Consider the following 24,250-nt stretch of genomic DNA (forward strand, 5'->3'; position numbering starts at 1 on the left):
ATTTATTCTACATGTCCACTAGCTTTTAGCAATTTCTGTATTTGGACCCCTAAATCACTCTTACTCATAGTTCCTAGCCTCTCACCATTTAGAAAATACTCAGACTTATCTTTCTTTGGTCCAAAGTGGATGACCTCACACTTCCCCACATTGATCTCCATCTGCCACAGTTTTGCCCACTCACTTAATATATCCTTTTGCAACTTTCTGTTCCAATCTACACTACTGACTGTGCTACCAAGTTTGGTGTCATCAACAAACTTGGATATACAGCTATCTATTCCTTCATCTAAGTCATTCATAAATAAAAACGAAAAGTTGAGGCCTTAGTACAGATTCTTGGTAGACTCCACTAGTCACATCCTGCTAATGTGAGTATATACCCATTATCAATGTTCCCTCTAATTTTTTTTGAGCTGTGCGGCCCCTTTAAGGGGCTGCGTGGGCCATTCAAAATACTGCGCATGCACGTTTTTTACATTAAAAAGCCGGCAAGCTGGCTGCGCGGATCCCTCGAGCGCTGCACAGCTGCGCAGCTTAAAGGGACCGTTGCCCATTATCCGTACTCTCTGCCTACTACTTCTTAACCAACTCCCTATCCAAGCCAATAACTTTCTCCAATTCCATGCACTCTCATTTTTGTTTGCAATCTTGTATGTGAAACCTTATCGAATGCCTCTTGGAAGTCTATATAAATAACATTCTTAGACAGTCTCTGATCTACCACGTTAGTTACCTTCTCAAAAAAAATGTCTTAGACATGATTTACCCTTTATTAACCCATGCTGGATCTCGCTAATTAGTTTATAATTGTTCAAGTGCTCAGTCACTATGTCCCTAAAAACAGATTCTAGTAACCTCCCAACAACAGACATTGAACTAACGGGGAGCTAAATTTAATAAGGCCCAGAAATGGGCATGGGGATAATGATGCGCGAACTGCCTATTGTAAGAAATTCGTGCTGTCTGATAATTAACGTGACTGAAGCACTGAGCCCAGTGCTGCTGCTTGACCCAACGCTCAACAGGGGGTCCAATTTCATGGGAAGTGTGATCTCTATTTAAAAGTTGCCTGCAGAGTGAAATGTTGTCTGCACTTCTTAAAGAAGATGTGTCTTTTGAAAGAAGCACATCAGTCTTAGTGGAGCTAAGGAAAGGGGAAGTTACCAATGTCGCAACAGGGCAGAGAAAGGGCACCTCAGTTTTCGGATGCGGCACTGAAGGCCTTAATGCAGGGGATCGCGAGGAGGAGACAGGTCCTCTACCTGCAGGGGGTCAGGAGGCCCTCCAGACAGACTGTACAAAGGAAGTGGGTGCAAATTGCTGAAACAATCAGTGCCACCAGTCTTTTCCCCCCGGGACCTGGATCCAGTGCCAGAAGAAGTTTAGATAAGTGGTCAAGGTCAGTAAATGCAACTTCAAATGGCATGTCTTATCAACGCACTATTAGCCTCACACACTGCTCAATGCATCATACCCCCATCACTCACCTACCAACAGCCTTTAGCAATCATGACTCATACCTCACAATCATAGCTTCACCTCACCCTCACACACTAGTATTGCAAGCCTCACACCCACTTCTCACACCTTGCACACAATGACAGCTATTCAACCATGACAGGGGCATCACTCAAGCACATTGCACTACACTCACTGACACACTTCCCTTTCTCTTGTAGGTCAAGGTGGCACGTAACCGACAGGGGGCGGGCACTGCAGCAGAACCTGATGCAGCTGGAGGAGACAGTTCTGGGGCCGTCACTGAGACTGTGGAGATTGGTGAAGCTGAAAACATTGATGATGATGGTATGCTGATACATAATCCTTCTCACATCCCACTTCCCCCTCATCCCACAATCTCTTCTCACTCAGAAGCTGCTGATGGGGCAAACATGCACATCTTGCTTCCCCCACCGTTCCCCTCACCACAACCTGGTCTTTATCCCTTTCTCCTTTCAGATACCCAAGAACTCCAACCAATCCAGACAGTGCATGAAGAACGAGAGGAGGTAAGTGATAGAGAGACACTGTCTCAATCTGACACTCCCAGCACCAGCTCAGAAATTTGCACTGCAGGAACTTTAGTGGGTAGTATCGAGGTGGGATCTGCACGTGGTGAGTCACCGGGCACCAACCTTTCACCAGCCATACTGCAGCCATTGTGGTAGCATGTTGTAGGAGCACTAGGATAAGCCAAGGTACATGAAAAACAGACTCTAAGGGAATGCACAAGGGTGATTAGTTGACTTTGTAATGTAGCTTTGGAATTAATTATTTATAAATTATGTTTGGAATGTTTGTTTTGTGGTGGCTTTCATTTCATCATTGTGGTCAAGAGGACGCTGTGATTTTCCGTGACAGAGGGATGGTAAGGTAGGGAGGTGGTGAGCAACAGGGATCTGGGGATTCATTCAGGGGAACCGGATTCTGATGATGCACTCATGGAAAGCCCGTCTGGAACAGAGATTTGCAGGCTATCTCCTCCCTTCCTTCTCCTCCTCCTCCTCCTCCTCCTCCTGAGGTGGTCGCAGAACCCGTGTGGCAAGGGCTGCTCCCTCATGATCGCCAAATTGTGGAGGATGTACCAGACAACCAGGAATTGGAAGACCCATGAGCGGTCAAAGCAGAAAGTCTGCCTACTCTGCACATGGCCGGTGCATACATGTCCCTCCCACGCTATCGCCCTCGCCAAGATGGCAAACAGAACAAGCTGTGTCGCAAGTGGCCAGAAAGGAGGTAGCCGGCATTTTTTTTCTCCAAGCCGGGCTTAACTACTGGTGCAGAACTGCCAAATATCACAGCCACAGACCTTTCATTTCCTATCCTTCTTAAATAATAAAACAACATTTTAAATGTTCCAATCCAAGGGAACAATTCCAGAATTAAGAAAGTTTTGGAAGATCATGACTAGAGCATCTACAGTTTCCTCACTTACTTCTTTTAATACCACCAGAGATATATAGTCCTTCTCTCTTGCTCCCTCCCTCCTTTCTTTTCTGCCTTCCTGGCATCCTCCCTTCCTCTTTCCCACCCTTCATACCTGCCTGCTTGCTCTCTTACTTCCTTCTTCCCTGACTTCCTTCCTCCCTTGATCCCAATGTGCTTTCTGTCCGATTTCCTTCTTCTTCTCTCCTTCCATCCATCCCCAAAGTTAACCCCTATCGTTTTGACCACAATATATAGGGGAACCACCCCAGCACTAAAAATCAGCGTGCACTGTGACTAATCAGACAACAATAGTCCCAGCATTTAAATAAAATCTTTGTCCTTTTGCTCTACATTGATCAATTATAGATTTATAAGATTTCATGATATTTCTCTTGTTTAAACAAATCATTAATAGCCTTGATAGAAAATTTTGTAACCAGGACCATTATTGTGCCCTGGGGCTTTTTTTGTTATTGAGAGGCATTTAAAAGCTGTGTGAACTTACATCTTATTTGCAGTGTTAAGTAGGTTTCATCGGAGTATGGGTATGGTATGTAATTAACCATACATTTGATGAGCTGGTTGTGATGTTGGTAAGATGGGATGAATGCAAAGTTACTCGTGAGTGACCAGGAATATCCAGCCCACTGTTCTTCCGACCTAGGAACCCAGTCTGTCAGATCAGAAATACCATCCCAGCTCAGAGTGGCTCTCCCCCTTTGGTCAATGTTGGTGGAAGAACAGGTCAAAGTCACCATCTCGTCACCTTCAAGCACTTCTTCCGGGACAGATATATATGGTTTCGTAGGGCGACCTGTACAGTAGAAAAATGGAACAAGCTTATAAAACGAATACTTCAGAAAACGTATAAGTCAGAGAAATAAGGAAGAATTGTGCAATATTGTTCCTGGTCCTCAACATGCAATGTGTGTACAACAGATGTCCCTGCACTGGATCTGGTAAATTAATGGTTTAGCATCAGACGATTGTATCAGCAGTTATCACTATAATATTGCCCATCTCCACACCTGCCTCAGCCCATCTGCTGCTGAAACCATGGTCCATGTGGCCAACTCTTAATGCCCCTGAAGTGGCCCAGCTAGCCACTATTGATGACAATAAATAAATCACCCACATCCCAAGAATCAATGACTAAATCATTCAGCACCACCTGAGACTTGAAATGGGGGACAGTGGAATCTCAAATTAATGAGTTGGACATTGAACAGACTGATACCTCAAACAGAGATTCTAGTCCACAGATGCACTCTAAGAGGTCACAGATTGGCAGATGTGGAAAGTGGAGCAATGCCATGCTGGCACAGTAGGGTGTGGTGTGATTCTGAGTACGACAAAGTTAAAAGAAGCTCTATTCTGCGACCTAGATAGTCCGATTCGGACAGCCCAATGTTCCGGCGTAAATCAAGCGGCTTAGAATGGATTTCTGATCCACCGTAAATTTCACCACCTTAGAGCCCAACCCACTTCCCACCGCCATTTCCAAATGGCCAGCGGAGGCGCGCTACTACCACAGGAGGGTACCTCATTTCAATATCAACATGGCAGCAGGGATGTCCTACGTGCCATTTCCCAATGTTCTGGTGTGCAAGACGGTGATTCTTAATGAATTCTACGTGAATTAGCTATCCAGCTATGCTGCATATACACAAGGATATTCAAAAGACAGTTATGTTAAGGAAAGGATCCTATTCCCAAGGAGAAGCTGACAAAAGCCATCTCTAATATACACAAATGCCTGACCAGCCCTAATGTTGGATGGGTGCTTCATCGGAGGCAGAATGAATGAAGGCAGGCTTGCCAGGGTGACCAACCACCCAACATCCTGTGATTGGTCACAGCTGCCAAAATATCATCGACCACATCTGAAGACATTGCAGGGCATACCTGGTGTTGACTGTGGGGAACGATTTTCACAGGGCGTGGATCAGCAGAGATCCAGATGCAAAGCTGCGTCATCTAGTTCTAGGACACCTGTAGCTACCATGTGGCTTGGAACTGGCACAGTCAATGACAGTGCCAATTAGCTGCAGACTCCAACCCGACTCAGTCTCCTGACACTCACGTTGAAATGCTGACCCGGGCAGCCGGTGCCATCGGATGGCAAAGAGGTCCACCCTGCTTGCAACGCCAGCTCATGCAGCACATCAAAGGTTGCTAAACAAGGCCAAACAGGATGCCTGGCTGCACTATTCTTCAATGTGGAGTCAGATCTGAACCTTGGAATTCCCTTCTTGCCTGTTTCTTCTTGAGCCTTGGCTGATTTGTTGAAATGCTTTTTGAGCCTTTCCAATGAGTGCTAGAATTTTTACCACACTATTGTGCCACTTTCCTTTCACTGTTCCCATGCCTTTAAATTTGACCCTTGCACAATTTTCAGTGCTCGTCATTTTTGCGCTTCCTATACCCACCCACATCTGAAATCTGGAGCCACCATGCTAATGAACTGTCTGAGAACAATAGTGTACAAGCAGTATACTCCCAGTCGATTCCATCTGCTTCTAACCATTCAGGTCAACTAAATATTGGGAAGACCAAAGCCATTGTCTCTGGTACCCGCCACAAACTCCATTCCCTATCCACCGATTCCATCCCTCTCCCTAGCATCTGTCTGAGGCCGAACCAGACTGTTCGCAACCTTGGTGTCATATTTGTCCCTGAAATAAGCTTCTGAACACACATCCGCGCCATAACTAAGATCGCCTAATTCCACGTCCGCAATATCGCCCAACTCCGTCCCTGCCTCAGTTCATCTGTTGCTGAAACCCTCATCCATGCCCTTGTTACCTCGAAACTTGTCTATTCCAATGCATTCCTGGCTGGCCTCCCATATTCTACCCTTTGTAAACTTAAGTTCATCCAAAACTCTGCTGCCTGTGTCCTAACTCACACCAACTCCCGTTTACCCATCACTTCTGTGCTCTCGGTTAAGCAACATCTTGATTTTAAAATTCTCATCCTTGATTTCAAATCCCTCCATGACCTCGCCCCTCCCTATCTGTAATCTCCTCCAGCCCCACAATGCCCCGAGATATCTATGCTCCTCTAATTCTGGTCACTTGAGCATCCCTGATTATAATCGCTCAACCATTGGTGGCCATGCCTTCAGTTGTCAAGGCCCTAAGCTCTGAAATTACCTCGCTAAACTGCTCTGCCTCTCTACCTCTCCTTCTTCCTTTAAGACGCTCCTTAAAACCTACTTCTTTTTACCAAGCTTTTGGGTATCTACCCTAATTTCTCCTTATGTGGCTCTGTGTCAGGTTTCGTTTTATAACTCTCCTGTGTAGTGTTTGGGAAGTTTTACTGAATTAAAGGGGCTATCTAACTACAAGTTATTGTTGTTACCTGCACTCACACTGGTAGATCTAGGCTTGCATCCAATCACTCTGGAAGTGCTTGACACTGTCACTGGGTGCCAACATTGATGTTTCATTCCCCAGCACTGACATCCCACACCATGCTGTTCCTACATTACAATGTCCTGGACAATATTTATCACTCAATCAACAGTAATAAAAATAGGTTATCTGGTCATTATCACATTGCTGTTTGTGGGACCTTGCAGTGCACAAATTGATTGGCACATTTTCTTACAACAGTGACTACACTTCAAAAGTACTTCATTGGTTGGAAAGCACTTTGGGATGTCGTGAGGTCATGAAAGGTGATATATAAACACATGTTCTTTCATAGAATCATAGAATCATAAAATTGTACAGCACAGAGGGAGGCCACTTGCCCATTAGGTCTGTGCTGGCTCTTTTGAAGAGCAACCCAGTTACTCCCACTCCCCTACTCTTTCCCCATATCCCTGCAATTTTTTCTCCAATTATTTATCCAATCACTTTTGCAAGCTCCTATTGAATCTATATCCATCACCCTATCTGGCAGTGAATTCCAAATCCTAACCACTCGTTGCGTAAAAAGGTTTGACCTCATGTCACCTCTGGTTCTTTTGCGAATCACCTTCAATCTGTGCCCTCTCATTAATGACCCTTCAGTCATTGGAAACCATTTCTCTTTATTTACTCTATCTAAATCCTTCATGATTTTAAACATCTCTATCAAATCTCCTCTTAGCTTTCTCTGCTCCAAGAAGAACAATCCCAGCTTCGCTAGTCTATCCATATAATAGTAGTCCCTCATCCCTGGAGCTATTCAAGTAAATCTCTTCTATACCCTCTCCAAAGCCTTCATGCTCTTTATAAAGTTTGGTGCCAAGAATACTCCAGCTGGGGCCAAACTAGTGTTTTATATAGATTTAGCATAACTTGCTGGCTTTTGTACTCCGTGCCTCTATTTATAAAGTCCAGGATCCCACATGCTTTGTTAACTGCTTGTTAACCTGTCCTGTCACCTTCAAAGGTTTGTGCACAAGCACCCCCAGGTCTCTTGGTTCTTACACCCCCTTTAAACCTGTACTATTTAGTGTGTATGGTCTCTCTCATTCTTCCTAACAAAAAATATCAGCTCACAACACTCTACGTTGAATTTCATCTGCCATGTGACCGCCCATTCCACCAGTCTATCTATCTAGATCTTCTTGAAGTATATTACAATCTTCCTCACTGTTTACTACACTTCCAAGTTTTGTGTTATCTTCAAATTTCAAAATTGTCCTCTGTACCTCCAAGTCCAAGTCATTAATGTATAACAAAGACAGCAGTGGTCCTAGTACTGAACCTTGAGGAACGTCAGTCCGAAAAACAGCTATTCACCATAACTGTGTTTTCTATCCCTTAGCCAACTGTCATGTATTCAACTGTCATTGTAATCCATGTATAAACTGACCTAAGTTGTACACCATGAGAACACGGACCACTAGGTGGTGAACTTGTGGGAGACACTCCTAACCTGGACTTTCAGGTATAAAAGGGGAAGCTCCACTCACCTTCTGCACTTCAGTGCTGGCTAATAAAGGTTACTGGTCACAGAGTGACCTTCTCTCTAGTATGGGCCTCGTGTGCATTTATACTGTATATTAAGGACATATTATTGGCGATGAGAAACTGGGATTTAAACCACGCGAGCATGGCCACTAGCAGCATAGATGAGAGGTACTGTGTTGGTGATGATTGGGACGATTTTATTGAGAGACTACAGCAAAGTTTCATCACTAAGGAATGGCTGGGACAGGATTCGGCTGACAAACGCATGGCTCATCTCCTGATGGTTTGTGGATCCTGGATGTACTCCCTGATGAAGGACCTTCTAGCGTCAGAGAAGCCGGCTGACAAGACTTTTGAAGAACTCAGTAAGCTGATCGGGGAACACTTTAAACCGGCGAGCAGCATGCACATGGCGAGAAACCGGTTTTACACGCACCGGCGGCGAGAAGGGCAAAGCGTTCCAGACTTCGTGGCAGACCTCCGGCGACTGGCGAGCCTATGTAAGTTCCCAGATGCATGCAGAGCGAAGATGCTGCGAGACTTTTTTATTGAGGGCATCGGTCACGCTGGGGTTTTCAGGAAACTGATTGAGACCAAAGACTTGACCCTGGAAATGGCGGCTTTGATGGCCCAGACATTTATATCAGGGGAGGAAGAGACCAGAATGATGTTTGACAAAAATCTTGGTTTAAATGCAGCAAATGGACAGGGAGTCAACATTGTTAACGCGGCACACAGTTCTCCAGGCAGACAGGGGCAATCGGACATGCCCGAGCATGTAGTCGAACCCAAAGGGGGAATTCAACAGGGACAATGGCTAGCTGAATGGCGATTCATGCCATCGCAAGGGACAATGCGGCTAGTAATGGGGCCATCAACACCTGTCAATGATGCGCTTAAGGACATTTACAGAGACTGTCAGAGACGATCGACTGGTAATGGATCTTTTGTTTCCAACAACGGCTCATGTTGGAGGTGTGGAGGCAAACGCACAGCCAGAGCTTGCAGGTATTAGCAATATACCTGCAGAAACTGCAACGTCAGCGGTCACTTGGCGCATATGTGCAGGAAGCCTGCAGCCAGGTTGATATACAGGAGGACGGGCCCGATGTAAGGCCTATGAGGCCAAATGGACACTGGGGGAAATCGCTGGAAGCTTATGTTCAGCGAGTTCATGTGGAGCACATATACAGTTCATACACCAGGATGCCACTGATAATGATGAAAGTGCTCCTCAATGACATCAGAGCATCAATGGAGCTGGACATGGGGGCCAGCCAGTCCCTGATGAGTATCAAACAGTTCGACAAGTTGTGGGCGTCCAAGGCCAGGAGGCCAAAATTATTGCCGATTGACGCCCAGCTACGCACATATACAAAGGAGATCATTCCGGTGCTAGGCAGCGCCACGGTAGTCGTGAACCACGAAGATTCGGAGAACAGGTTGCCACTCTGGATTGTATCGGGGGATGGTCCCGCATTGCTGGGGAGGTGTTGGCTTGCTGTCATGAACTGGAAATAGGGCGATGTCAATGCAATTTCTTCTGTGGAGCGAATATCATGCTCACAGGTCCTGGACAAATTTGACTCACTATTTCAACCCGGCATTGGCACTTTTATGGGGACCAAGGTAGTGATTCACATAAACCCGGACGCCAGGCCAGTACACCACAAGGCCAGAGCGGTGCCATACGTGATGCGGGAAAAGATAGAAGGCGAATTGGACCGCCTGCTGAGGGAAGGCATCATCTCGCCAGTCGAATTCAGTGACTGGGCGAGCCCGATTGTGCCGGTGCTCAAGGCGGATGGGTTGGTCAGATTATGTGGTGATTACAAGGCCACCATCAATTGGGCATCACTCCAACACCAGTACCCGCTACCGAGAGCGGAGGACCTCTTTGCGACGCTATCCGGTGGGAAACTTTTTTCAAAATTGGACCTGACCTCAGCTTACATGACCCAGGAGCTGGCGAGTGAGTCGAAGAAGCTGACCACCATCACGACACACAAGGGGTTGTTTAAGTACAACAGAAGACCGTTCGGGATTCGCTTGGCCGCCGCGATTTTTCAACGAAATATGGAAAGCCTCCTCAAGTCGATTCCAAGGACGGTGGTTTTTCAAGACGACATCCTCATCATGGGTTGCGATACTGAAGAACACCTCCACAACCTGGAGGAGGTGCTACGTAGACTGGACCGGGTAGGTCTGTGACTGAAAAAGGCGAAGTGCGTCTTCCTAGCTCCAGAGGCAGAATTCCTGGGGATGAGGGTAGCAGCAGACGGGATCAGACCTACTGCATCCAAAACGGAAGTGATCCAGAGAGCACCCAGACTCCATAACACGACGGAGCTGCATTCATCCTGGTGCTACTGAACTATTTTGATAACTTTCTTCCCAAATTGAGCATGCTGTTAGAGCCGCTACACGTGCTCCTACGCAAAGGTCGCGAATGGGTCTGGGGTGACAGCCAGGAAAGGACTTTTGATAGAGCACGCAATTTATTATGCTCCAACAATCTGTTAACGCTATATGACCCATGTAAGAAACTTGTTTTAACATGCGATGCATCGTCCTATGGGGTCGGGTGTGTGTTGCAGCATGTTAATGCCAATGGTCAGTTACAGCCGGTAGCTTATGCCCTGAAGTCTGTCCCAAGCAGAAAAGGACTACGGGATGGTAGAAAAGGAAGTGCTTGCATGTGTATATACAGTAAAAAAAATGCACCAGTACCTGTTTGACAGGAAATTTGAGCTGGAGACAGATCACAAACCCCTTACAACCCTTTTGGCCGACAACAAGGCCATAAATGCAAATGCGTCGGCCCGCATACAGAGGTGGGCACTCACGTTAGCCACCTATGACTGTACAATTCGGCACAGACCTGGCACTGAAAGCTGTGCCGATGCACTCAGCAGGCTCCCACTAGCCACCACCGAGGGGGCAACCGAGCATGCTGCTGAGATGGTCATGACTGTTGAAGCTTTCGAAAGCAAAGGCTCACCCGTGACAGCCCGTCAGATCAAAGTCTGGACAAATAGAGACCTGCTACTGTCTTTCGTCAAGAAATGTGTCCTGAATGGGGACTGGGCAGCCACGTACGGGGCATGCCCTGAGGAATTTAAACCATTTCACAGGCGCAAGGATGAACTCTCGATTTAGGCCGATTGCTTATTATGGGGAAACCGAGTAGTCTTGCCCCAGTGGGCAGAGAGGTGTTCATCAGAGAACTCCACAATGAGCACCCGGACATTGTCACGATGAAGGCAATTGCCAGGTCACACGTTTGGTGGCCAGTGATAGATGCAGACCTGGAACTTTGTGTTCGCAGGTGCAACACGTGTGCCCAGCTAGGCAATGCGCCCAGGGAAGCCCCCCTTAGCCACTGGTCCTGGTCCGCCAAGCCATGGTCACGCATCCATGTAGACTACGCAGGTCCTTTCATGGGAAAAATGTTTTTGGTTGTAGTAGACGCCTACTCCAAATGGATCGAGTGTGACATTCTTAATTCAAGCACATCCTCTGGCACGGTAGAAAGTCTATGGGCAATGTTCGCCGCCCATGGTCTACCGGACGTCTTGGTCAGCGACAATGGCCTGTGCTTTACAAGCATTGAATTCCAGGACTTCATGGCAGAAAATGGTATCAACCATGTCAGAATGGCACCGTTCAAGCCGGCCTCAAATGACCAGGCGGAATGAGCAGTGCAGATAATCAGACAGGGGATGCTCAGAATCCAAGGGGGTTCCCTACAAAGCCGCTTATCACGCCTCTTGTTGGCCAATAGATCCCGACCACACTCATTCACAGGGGTTCCACCCACAGAGCTGCTAATGAAAAGGATGCTCAAAACCAGGTTATCCCTTATACACCTCACCAGGAAAGAAATTGTTGCGAGCAGGCACCGGTCACAATGTGACTACCATGACATGAATGCGAGGGCACAATGTATTGATGTCAATGACCCTGTCTTTGTCCTCAACTACGCTGCAGGGCCCAAATGGCTCGCAGGCACTGTAATTGCCAAGAGGGGAATAGAATTCTGGTATTTAGACTTACCAATGGACAAATCTGCCACAAACACGTGGATGAAACTAAAAGGAGGTTCAGCAACCCCATAGAAGAAGCAGAGGAAGAACACGATGTAGAGTTCACTCCACCACAGGTGACCGAACACCGGAACCAAGTGGAGGAGAGCCCAGTCACTGTGGCAGTCCGGACAGGCCTGAGGCACCGCAAACAGCAGACACTCAGGCCAGCGCCCAACAACTGGAGCCCCAACTCAGGCGCTCTACAAGGGAGCGTAAACTACCAGAGAGACTTAACCTGTGATCCAATAAGACTTTGCGGGGGAGGTGATGTCATGTATTCAACTGTCATTGTAACCCATGTATAAACTGACCTAAGTTGTACACCATGAGAACACTGACCACTAGGTGGGAGACACTCCTAACCTGGACCTTCAGGTATAAAAGGGGAAACTCCACCCACCTTCTGCACTTCAGTGCTGGCAAATAAAGGTTACTGTTCACAGAGTGACCTTCTCTCAAATATGGGCCTCGTGTTCATTTATACTGTATAGTATATCCATGCTGCTACAAACCCGTTTATCTCATGGGCTTCAATTTTGCTAACAACCCTAATATGTTGTACTTTATCAAACTCCTTTTGAAAGTCCATACACACAACATTAACTGCACTGCCCTCATCCAGCCTCTCTGTTACTTCATCAAAAAACACTATCAAGTTAGTCAAACACAATTTGCCTTTAACAAATCCATGCTGGCTCTCCTTTATTAGTCTATGCTTGTCCAAGTGGCTGTTAATTTTCTCCTGGATTATTGTTTCTAAAAGCTTCCCACTGCAGGCATTAAACTGACTGGCCTGTAATTGCCAAGTTTTTCCTTTTTTGACAAAATCGATACAAAATTCAAAAATTGCAGGTTACCATATACATGGACATTGATCCCATCTTCTCCCGACCAGTTGTTGCCCTGACCCAGTTCAAATCTGAAGTAGTAAATCCCGGTGTCCGCTTTGTGGATGTTCTCAATCTGCAGGGTGCAGTTTCTCTCGTTCAGATCTCCGATTAGCTGCACGTCGGGTGACACTCTCTCCAAGTTCCTGCTGTTGTATATTTCAGCGGCCTGGTTGTTATTTGGAAAGGGAGAATTCTTAAGCCACCTGGCTGTTACAGTGGAGGGGTCTCGGAGTGGGTCAGGGTACTGAAAGGAGCAGTTCAATATCACGGACTCTCCTTCCCAAACGAAAACAGAATTATCGACCGTGACCGACCACTGGCACACTGACCCTGCAGGGATGAAACATAGGAAGGTCACGACTTCTCATCATTTGGCTGTGATTCAGTCTGAATCTAACTGTTGCCCTGTAATGGGGCAATATCTGGTTATAAGGGCACAAGTCAGAGTCGATGCTATGATATGGATTTAAAGTCCTCCAAAATCCCTGCAACGTTGCTTTCCTATAAATGTTTTCTGCCCAGCCCTCCGGAAGGGGCTGACTCCAGCTTGGTATGATTCCATTGCCCTTTGGATACCTCAGCCCATTGGCCATCCTTCACACAGGAGCCCAGGAGTGTCAGTAGGTAGTGCCTTGGGAAGGCACCCGACCTCGTCTGCACCCAGTGTTGACACACAGGTGCTATATAAATGCATGTTCTTTCTTTCTTAACCCTGCGGATTAGTATTGAACGAGGGGCAGTTCGCGTCCATGCCCATTATTTCACGCAGTGCCCTTACAGCCAGGAGACAGAGGAAACTGTTGTCCATCAGGCTCTGAATCCAGATCCCATATGAACAACCAACCTTTTGACCCACCGCATCACCCAGATTAGCTTGCTATAATTGGTCTCGTCCATAAGGCAGTGAACATAAACATGAAGCGATTCTTAAATAACTGATGACAAATTAACAGAGCACTTTCCAATTAATAGTGAGGTAATCGCAAACCAACACATACAGCTGAGTAAAAATAATTAACCGACATCTATAGTAAATTAACATTAATTTTTTTCCAACATTCTCCCTTTAAGGAACTGATTGCGATCAGGGTACAGTTCCTCAGGTGGCAGCAGTCCTTCCGACACTCTGCCCGAGTGGCCATTCTTTACTTGTGAGTTGACCCCGCGATCTATTCTACCACAGAGGGCATCACAGTAATGTCCGATCCAGTCCTCATTTGATGTCCCACAAACACTCGGACATTCCAGCAGGGGTCACTGGATGGTAATCAGGAGTATAGGGACTTGCAGCTTTGGTCCTGTTTTAGCATTCTGGATCCCACTGCAAGGCCCTGCTAAGGGGGTTGGAAGCTGCACAGGCCATGCAAGTGGCCCAGGTTGTGAATTTTGGATGGACTCCTCCCCTCACATGAGCCCAGCTTGGGCTAGTATGCGAAGAATGGCCAAGTAGATGAGGGTGACCATTACCCATGGGGTTGTAGCCCAGCAACAGTCAGGAAAGATGGGGTAGAAAATAACTAACAACAAAGGAAAATATATGTGTTATGTGGAGAGACTGGAGAAGCTGGGATTTTTCTCCTTGGAGCAGAGAAGGTTAAGGGAAGATTTAATAGAGGTGTTCAAAGAGGATTTTGATAGCATATCATAGAATCATAGAATCTTACAGCACAGAAGGTGGCCATTCGGCTCATCATGCCTGTGCTAGCTCTTTGAATGAGCTATTCAATTAATCCTGCTGTCCCACACCGCTGCACTTTCCCCTCAACCCTGCAAATTTTTCATTTTCAAGTATATAACCCATTCCCTTTTGAAAGTTACTATTGAATCTGCTTCCACCACCCTTTCAAGCAGTGCATTCCAGATCATAAAAATGTGTGAGTAAATAAGAAGAAACTGCCTCCATTGGTGAGCGATCAAGTAACCAGAAGACACAGATTTAAGATAATTGGCAAAAGAACCGGAGGGGATGAGGAGATGACATTTTTTAATGAAGCAAGTTATTCTGATCTGGAATGCATGGCCTGAAAGTGCGTTGGAAGCAGATTCAATGGTAAGTTTCAAAAGGGAATTGAATACATACCTGAAAAGCAAAAATTTTCAGGGCTGAGGAAAGAGCAGGGGGGAGTGGGACTAATTGGGGAGCTCTTTCAAAGAGCTGGCACAGGCACAATGGTCCAAATGGCCTCTTTCTGTGCTGTAACATCCTATGATCTCTAAAGCTTAGGCATAGTGATTGGCAGAATTGGATACTTACCCTGGATGAGACACACGGCTATAAGTGCCAGGGTGCAGCGTGATGTGCTCATTGTGTAGACCTCAGCCTCGATGGGACATGTACACACAGCAGCTGGGGACAATCAGACGCATTGATACCTGCACAATAGACAATGGACCACAGTCAACAAAGAGATGATTTAAATCGTGTTTAGCAATGGATGTTGCGCGAACTCCCACATCTGTCAGACCAAACACTGAACTCTCATTGTACTTTCTGACTCTAACTCCTCTCCTTTGCACGACTTGATGTCATGGAACTGCAGGGCTGAAATAATAATCATTTTTTCGAAAAAGAAATGTTACAAATTCAGATTTTGTGAAACAAAAACAGCTCTGTGCTTTTCTACCATTATGCGTGGTTGAAATTCTCCACACTCCCCCAGTTATTGCTGCAACTTACACAGGGTAGACTGCTTTAGTATCTCACCCTGATTGGCCACTCTTGGTGTGTGACAGGCAATTTGACTGTGGCAGGCATCGTAGCTGAGCTTGGACCTGCCTTTGTCTAATGCCAGCATATAAACACTTTCCAGCAGTGGGTAACTGGATAGCAATCTGGGGCAGTGACCCTAGTTCAAGGGACTGATTATAGTGCCCGAGCTGAGATCAGCCACTTCAGCAGATAAGGTAACTGGAACTTTCTGGGATTGAGCGGTTTAGGACTAACCAGTCGAAGCAGTTACCTCACAACGAATTAGCAGCTAATTATGGACGATCGATCCTTAAGCCTGTCAACCTTAGGGGAACGTCAGATCAGATTAGAAGCCTGTTTTAATACAAGGGTCAAAATCAGGCTATTATCAGTGAGCATGTTAATATTAAAACCAGTTCTGATGAAAAGTCATCGACCTGAAATGTTAGCTCTGTTTCTCTCTCCACGGCACTGCCTGACCTGCTGAGTGGTTCCATCTCTTTCTGTTTTTATGGCAGATTTGCAGCATCTGCAGTATTTTACTTTTGTTTTAATGTTCAAAATACATAGACCAAGGCCCCAGTTAAAATAATGGATAAAGGTGTTCTGTATGTGCATTCTAATCCATTTAAACATATTTCCTTTACTGCTACTTTCATCTGTTAATGTATTTGTTACTAATATCACACAGCGTGACTTCACCCATTGGAGTTTCACCAGAATGATACCAAGCTTAAAGGGTTAAATTATGAGGACAGGTTGCAGAGACTAGGTTTGCATTGACTTGAGTGCAGAAAATTAAGGGGTGACCTAATTGAGGTGTTTTAGATGATTAAAGGAGTTGATAGGGTAACTAGAGAGAAATGATTTCCTTTGATGGAGGAAGTCCAGAACAAGGGGGCATAGCTTTAAGGCATGAGGTTGTGAAAGGTGCTATATAAATGCAAATCATTCTTTTTACCTGTCTCCAGGTGCACAATCTGACTTTGAACTTGCTGATACAATCCCTTAGCAGTCCATCCCATACATTCACCCTCTGTACACGGTATTTACACCTGCCCTCCCTGAGACTACGCCCCCTTGTAGTATCTGCAATTGTTTTTTTTTAAAGAGGACTCAGACTTCCTTTAAATCGCTAAAATTTCACAGTAATGGAGTTCCTACAGTCACAGTCTTGTACTTGTCCAAGTTACTTTGAATTATTGGGATAGAAATCAGGATGCATTTGTTTTTTGGGTGTAAATCAGGCACAAAGCGTGAATATTTAGTTCCAAACCCCTTCTCCCATAACCCGCTCCAATCCCCCTCTCCCATAATCCACTCCAATCCCCCGTGCTCTGTAACCCGCTCCAATCCCCCTCTCCCATAACCCACTCCAATCCCCTCTCCCATAATCCACTCCAATCCCCCTCGCTCTGTAACCCACTCCAATCCCCCTCTCCCATAACCCACTCCAATCCCCCTCTCCCATAACTCGCTCCAATCCCCCTCTCCCATAACCCGCTCCAATCCCCCGTGCTCTGTAACCCGCTCCAATTCCGCTCTCCATGACCCGTTCCAATCCCCTCACCCTCCTCCACTCCAAGCCCCCTCCCTCATAACTCGCTCCAGTCCCCCTCCCCCATTGGCTGCTCCAATCTCCCTCCCTGATACCCTGTTCCAATCCCTCTTCCCCGGGACCTACCTGAGGCCACTGCCGGCAAGGCCCGGTATTGATCTCCTCGCTCAGGCGAGCTGCGTAACCAGCTCTAGCAGCTCACGCCGAGTTTTGCTGATGAGGCCCGAGGATCGATTTCCACCTATTATGAGGCCCCTCGGTTCAGGTTCCCACTGGTCGCTCAGCGGCGAATCTGGGCCCAATCAAAATCTACCCCATTCTCAGTGGAGCTGTAGTTAGGACTGCTTTTGCCCCCTCGTAGTTTCCTCTAACTCTTGCTGACTTCCACAGGTGCTGACGCCCCTCTGGTACCTGGCTCAAGTGGCCCATCATGTGCCAGCCAAGGCTGATGCCATCCTCACCCAATCTGCTTCCAACACATTGAATAGTATTTGTGAGCAGGAACCCTGCCAGGTTTGATCCCCTCCTTAGTCCAGGAGTGCTGAGGGTATTTGTAGTGCTCCCACTACTCTGTTAACTCAACCCAAACCAAGTGTCAGACTTCTGGATTTCTTAGTCTGTATGGCTTGGCATCCCACTCAGCACTGGATGGGCCAGTCATGGCTCAGCTGGTAGGATTCAAGTCCCACTCCAAAGTCCTGCGCGCATAATCTAGGCTGACACTTGAGTGCAGTGCTGAGAGAGTGCTGCAGCGACAATAGCTGAATTTATGATGAGATGTAAAACCGAGACCCCATCTGTTCTCCCAGGTGGACCTAAAACATCCTATGGCACTATTTAAAAGAAGAGCAGAGGAGATCTCCCCGATGTCCTGACCAACATTTATCCCTCAACCAACATCATTAAAACAGATTATCTGCTCATTATTATGTTTGTGGGACCTTGCTGTGCACAAATTGGCTGTCGCGTTTTCTACATTGCAACAGTGACTGCACTTCAAAAAAAAGTACTTCAATGATTATAAAGCTCTTTGGGTCGTGAAGGCACTATATAAATGCAAGCCTTTCATTCTTTTACCCACTGTCAAGCTCAGTTAAACTTCACAGGACAACATACTGCTGCTGTGAACACGCAGCATCTGTTGACAATTGAGAAACAATGCATCTCAAAACAAATGACCTTGAAGCATAAAACTGCCATGCAAATGAGCCCAAATTGACGCCAAATTTTCCCATCGCAAGAATCTGACTTGCCCACGGGAAGCAGAATTACTAACATTCCTGTTACATAAAACACTCAGCTTTCCTTAAAGCAAAAAAAAAGACTCATACTTGTAAAAACCCAAATTTTACTTACAGTTGGATCCTTGCTCATTTGAAATGGTGCAAGGGAGGAGAAACCCTCATTGTGTGAAAGCAGAGCGGTGCTGGAGAGAAGTGCAGAGAGTAACTCTTATCCCAAGGCACAGGCAGGAGGGGCCGAGTGGCCTCCTTTTGTGCTGTATGATCTGTTTGTCTGTTGACCAAGTGATTAAAACCTCAAAGGTCAAAAAAGCTGAGTAATTCTTTACATATATAAAAAAAATCAATGCAAACCAGAACATTAATATGGTCATTTTGTAAAAGGCTTTGAAATGGTAATGCTGCGCAGCAAGTTGACATTTTGTAATGTTAAATGAACAGGCAACACTCAACTTGTTGATATCTTTCCTTGTTCAATCGTTGAATTTAGTTTTTCCCACTCAGTGCTGACATTTAACAGAAATCATTAATTCGCTCTTACTTTTTCATCATTAAGATATTCAAACAAATTTCTTTCCCAGTTAACCAGACAATAAGAGACATCATTAACCCTTCCAACGCCAATCACACGCTCCATTGTTGCCTAAAGGTTGTCACTCATCTTATTCGCCCTTTTCGAATTCCATTTTCTTTTAAGTTAAGAATTTGTTTTTAACTAACACAATGCAAAAAACAAACTGATGAGAATTTCCAACCTGTAGAAGATGCTTTGGAGACTGTCCACTTCTGCGGTGTAGGTCGCTGAGCACCATAAGGGATTGTTAGAGTTTTTGGGTGTGCATGGTACAATGCAGACAGAGTATCACACCACCAGCTCTGCACCACTCACAAAGAAAGGCTTCTGAATTGAGAGAAGAAGCCACAATAGAGGCACAGTTTGCATGATGGGCACACTCCAGCATGCAAGGGAGAGCGTGTCCGAGAGTGGGCCACTCTCAATCAACTGTTTGTACTGCCCATTGCAGGCACAGCCTCTGTAAGTTCAACACAATGCAGACCCTGGTCTGAGCCAATCCTTCCCCCAGCTCTCGGATTGTCCCTGACATCGCCTGCTCTGGTGAAGTCAGCCCTGTGGTTTGAAAACGGACCACTTTTTGCTGCTTGCTCTAACTGTTGGGTTTTTTCATCGTGCTCCCTCTTTGCTGTCTGATACACTGGGGTAGATGTTGCCTTTGCACGATAGCGTTACACGGGTGCTAGCTGGTCGGCAGCCCGTTATACATCTCTTCCCATTTTTATTTCCACTGAAGTCAATGAGGATAAAAATCAGAAGAGATTTAAAATGGGCTGCCGCTTCACTATTCCCCCTTCTACACTATCGTACAAAGTCAAAATTATACCCATTGTGCCAGCCTCTGGCAATAAAACTACGATTTTAAAAAAAGATCCACTTTGCACTGCTGTTAGAGAAGTGTTTAAAATTATGAAGGGATGGAACAAGGTAGGTAGATGCAAACTATTCAGAGTCATTGAGAGGTCTGGAACGAGGGGCCAGAAGATTAAATGTATGAGATTGAGAACAGAGGGCAGAAGAAACTTCTTTACACAGAGAGTTGAGAGGCTGTGGGATTCACTTCCAGGGATAGTGGTTGAGGCAGAAACTGTGTCAACATTTACAATTAGATTGGTCAGGTGGATGAAGGAAGAGGACCAAAAAAAGACAAGAGAACATGGTCGCTGGGTCAAAATCCTGGAATTCCCTCCCTAACAGCACTGTGGGAGCACCTTCACCGCACGGACTTCATCGGTTCAAGAAGGCCCACCACCACCTTCTCAACAGCAATTAGGGATGGACAATAAATGCTGACCTTGCCAACATCCAGGGAATGAATAAGGAACAAACTACTCTCGCTAAGGTGGCGCTTTTCTGTTAGCTGATTTAAAACACAGAAATGTAGGCCCCAAGTTTCCACATGATTTGCTCCTGTTTTTTAGGAGCAACTGGTGTAGAACGGAGTATCTTAGAAATCGGAATTCTCGTCATTTAGTTTGCTCCAGTTCTACTCAGTTAGAACAGTTTCACTTTGGATCAGAATTTTATTTTCAAAAGGGGGCGTGTCCGGCCACTTACGCCTGTTTTCAAAGTTTCGTCAGTGAAAACTTACTCCAAACTAACTTAGAATGGAGTAAGTGAAGATTTTTGTACGCTCGAATAAACCTTGTCTACACTTTAGAAAATCAGGCGTAGGTTACAAATCAGGCGTAGGGAATGATGGGGGGGGGTGGTTTAAAGGGAAGTTTACAAACATTAAACACTTCAGTTTTACAAATAAAGAGCCATCATCAATAATAAATGATAAATACATCAATAAATCAACCAATAAATCAATCAAAAAAAATTAATAAGAAAATTTTTTTTTTTTAAATCAATAAATAAAACATTTTCTACTTACCGACTGCAGCACCGGGAGCCCTCCAACAGCGTGCTGGGATGCCTCCCTCAGTGTGTCTCTGTCAGTGTCTCTATCTCTCTGTCTGTCTGTGTCTCTCTCATTCTCTGTCTGTCAGTGTCTGTGTTCCTGACAGCGAGGGAGGGGGAGGGATGGGGGAGAAGGGGGGAGGGGGGTTAGAAGGAGATAAAGGGGAGAAGGGGAAAAAGGAGATGGGGGGGAAAGGAGATGGGGGGGGAAGGGAGGAGATGGGGGGGAGAAGGAGATGGGGGGGAGAAGGAGATTGGGGGGGAGAAGGAGATGGGGGGAGGAGATGGCGGGGGGGAGGAGATGTTAGGGGGAGAAGGAGATGGGGGTGGGAAGGAGATGGGGGGGGAAGGAGATTGCGGGGGTGGGGGGAAAGGAGAAGGGGGAGGGAGGCTGAACGGGCCGGGCCCAAGACTTCGGACAGGGCCCGCCCCCAGCACCAGATTTACAGGTAGGTGGCGTTGGGTCATGTCGGGGGGGTGGTGGGAGGGAGGTTGGTTCGGTTCGGGTCGGGGGAAGGGAGGGAGGGAGAGGGAGGTCAGGTCGGGGAGAGGGAGGTCAGGTCGGAACTAGTCCGGGCGGGGGCGGGGGGGGAGCGGGGGCGGGGGGGAGCGGGAGTCGGGTCGGGTCCAGTCGGGGTGGGGGGGGGGAGCGGGAGCGGGAGTCGGGTCGGGTCCAGGGTGGGGGGGGGCAGTCGGTGTCAGGTCCGGTCCAGAGGCGGGAAGCGGGAGTCGAGTCGGGTCGGGAGGAAGCAGGAGCTGGCCGTGGGAGGAGCCTTATTCACGCAGCCCCAGTGAGGCCATTCGGCCAGGGCTAGGGGCTGCGTGCTTTGGGCCCCTCCCACACAGTTTCGGGCGCCTGGAGCTACTGCACTTGCGTGCCCACTGTAGCGCGCATGTGCAGAGGTCCCGGCACTGTTTTCAGCGCAGGGACCTGGCTCCGCCCCCTACAGCTCCTGCTGCGCTGCGCCGAGGGCCAGAGGACCTGCAGGGAGGTGGAGAATACGGAGGGTTTTTTTAGGCACACTTTGTGGCGCGAAAAACGGACGTCCAGGTTGGGACTGCGCCATTCTAGGCGCGGCTCGAAACTTGGGCCTGTAGTGTCTTTTATTAAAATGTTCTCTCCTTGTCTCCTCAAGGCACTGACCTTTACTGGCCTACAAGTTCCTAAGCACCAATTGGTCTCTGGTCCCTCACCCCAAGTACCTGTTCCTCATGTGCAAGCCTGGAAGACAAACACTGCAAGCTATTTGGCCATAGAATGCCTCAAAATCCAGTTCAAACATGCTCCTCTTTGCCAGCTACAAGCACGCATTTACCAGCAAGGGTTACTGTATATTGGTTAGGAGTGGGGACCTTTCTCAGCCCAGGGGTGCTGAGGCCAAGTCTGGTAGCCCAACTGCCAACCCGGCTGAAGGTGTTTTTCTTTTAAATTGTTCGGAGATGCTATCCAACCAAATATTTCCGTGGGCTTTTTAATTTCATATAAAAAATACTGACCTCTTAATGGCATCATATTAAAAAAATCTAAAATCCCACACAGGTAGTGAGTTTTTCAATAGCATATATTCTAGGTTACAGTGGAATATAAGTTTAGCTCTGTTTTACTTTGGCTAGTCCTTTCTCCCATGCCCGTGTCTGTACAACAAAGCTTTATCTTACCAGGGATGAGGGACTTCAGTTACATGAAGAGACTGGAGAAGCTAGTAACAATTCGCCTTAGAGCCAAAAAGGTTAAGGAAAGCTATAATGGAGGTGTTCAAAATTATGAAGGGTTTTGACAGAGTAGATGGGAAGAAACTGTTCCCATTGGCAGGAGGTTCGGTAACCAGAGGACACGGGCAATTGGCAAAAGAACCAGAGGCAGATGAGAGGAATGTTTTTAAGGCAGCGAATTGTTACTAGCTTCTCTCATCTCTCCACATAACTTTCCCACATTCTCTTCTTCTTAGGCAGTCCCTCGGAGTCGAGGATGAATTGCTTCCACACACTAAAAAGGCGTTCTCAGGTGACTGATGAGTCCGATGCGGGACCTACAATCTCTGTCACAGCTGGGGCAGACGGTGGTTGAAGGGACGGGTAGGTGGGGTGCTTGAGTTGCCATGCGTTCCTTCCACTGTCTGCATTTGACCTCCGCTTGCTCGCGGCGAAGAGACTCGAGGTGTTCGGCGCCTTCCCGGATGCTTCTCCTCCATTTTGAGCGGTCTTGGGCCAGGGATTCCCAGGTGTCGGTGGGGATGTTGCACTTTTTCACTACACTCCAAAAGTACTTCATTGGCTGTAAAGCGCTTTGCGACACCTGGTGATCATGAAAGTCACTATAGAAATGCAAGTTGTAATAGAGCTCCCCCTCATGGACTACTTCTCCACCTAGTGGACTGCTGTGGTAATGCAACTACTGATGTAAATAATAAAGGGTCATGTGACAAAGTCGCATGATGACAGTGTCTGTGAAGAGCCACCTTGTTTGTGTGTGCTTCTTAGTGATGTCCAACAGAGAGATTTTGAGAGGTTCTTTGTTTTGCAAAACAGCTAAAAAAAAACAAGGTAAATTTCAAGCACACTTGGCTGAACTGTTGACATTGCCAGAGTCCAGATGGCAGTGCCTATGGGAATAATGGAGCGCTTGGTGAGTTCCATCACGACCGAGAGACATCGGATTGTATGTGGTGCGGCTAGTAATGCTTTTCACCGCGAATAGTATTGTCGAAGTCCCCGATGATAAAAATCATAACCAGGTGTTCTTAGAGAGGAAACCGACTATTTTCTTGATTGAAACAGTCCCCGAGGTGTATGATACCCTGAAAAATGTGCTTGTTCCTGTCAACCAAAGAACACACCACTGACGGAGATTCTAATCAATTTAGAACAGCACTACAGTCCTGAGCCCCTGGTCCTTGCTGAAAGTTATCATTTTGGAATAAAAAATCAATTAACTGATGAGGGTATCAGTGAGTACATTGTAGCTTTTAAAAAGCTACCCATTCACTGTCATTTTGGAAACTTTCAGGATCGAGCATTGCGTGGCCGCTTTGTTTGTGGGATGAAAAATAAAGCAATCTGAAGAAAATTGTTGACAATCTCTAACTTGACTTTTGATTTAGCTTGCCAGACAGCTATGTCGATGGATATGGCCGACCAATACTCCTAACAATTTCATGCTATTTCCAGTCATGAGACAACAGAGGTGAATTGCCTGCAGGTTAAAAGTAAAAGTAAAAGGCCTCAGCAACTTGCCATGGTAACAGAGCATTGAAACTGTGCTATCGGTGACTGTGACAACACATTGCTCAAAGCTGTCCATATGTGAAGGCAGAGTGTTTCTACTACAAGAAAACTGGGCATCTTGCGAAGGCATGCCGACTGAAGAGTAAACCAATTTTCAAGGTTATAAATAGAAATCGCCAGACACTGCATAGCATTGAAGAGAAGCAAGAGGACGAGGGGGTTCTAGAGATACATGTCATTAG

General features: G+C 46.6%; 1 protein-coding gene across 1 annotated transcript in view; it reads right to left on the reverse strand.

Moving 5' to 3' along the window:
• LOC139262488 (B-cell receptor CD22-like) overlaps positions 1-13,120 on the reverse strand; it is a gene marked incomplete at its 5' end in the record, with an annotated part of 35,446 nt that extends 22,326 nt beyond the window's left edge. The window contains 2 exons of the mRNA XM_070877668.1: positions 3,437-3,745; positions 12,784-13,120. Of these exons, the coding sequence (XP_070733769.1) occupies positions 3,437-3,745; positions 12,784-13,120 (646 nt within the window). The remainder of the gene's footprint in view (positions 1-3,436; positions 3,746-12,783) is intronic.
• Between the last annotated feature and the right edge of the window lie 11,130 nt (positions 13,121-24,250).

This window comes from Pristiophorus japonicus, chromosome 4 (assembly GCF_044704955.1).
Source record: "Pristiophorus japonicus isolate sPriJap1 chromosome 4, sPriJap1.hap1, whole genome shotgun sequence".
NCBI lineage: Eukaryota > Metazoa > Chordata > Chondrichthyes > Pristiophoridae > Pristiophorus > Pristiophorus japonicus.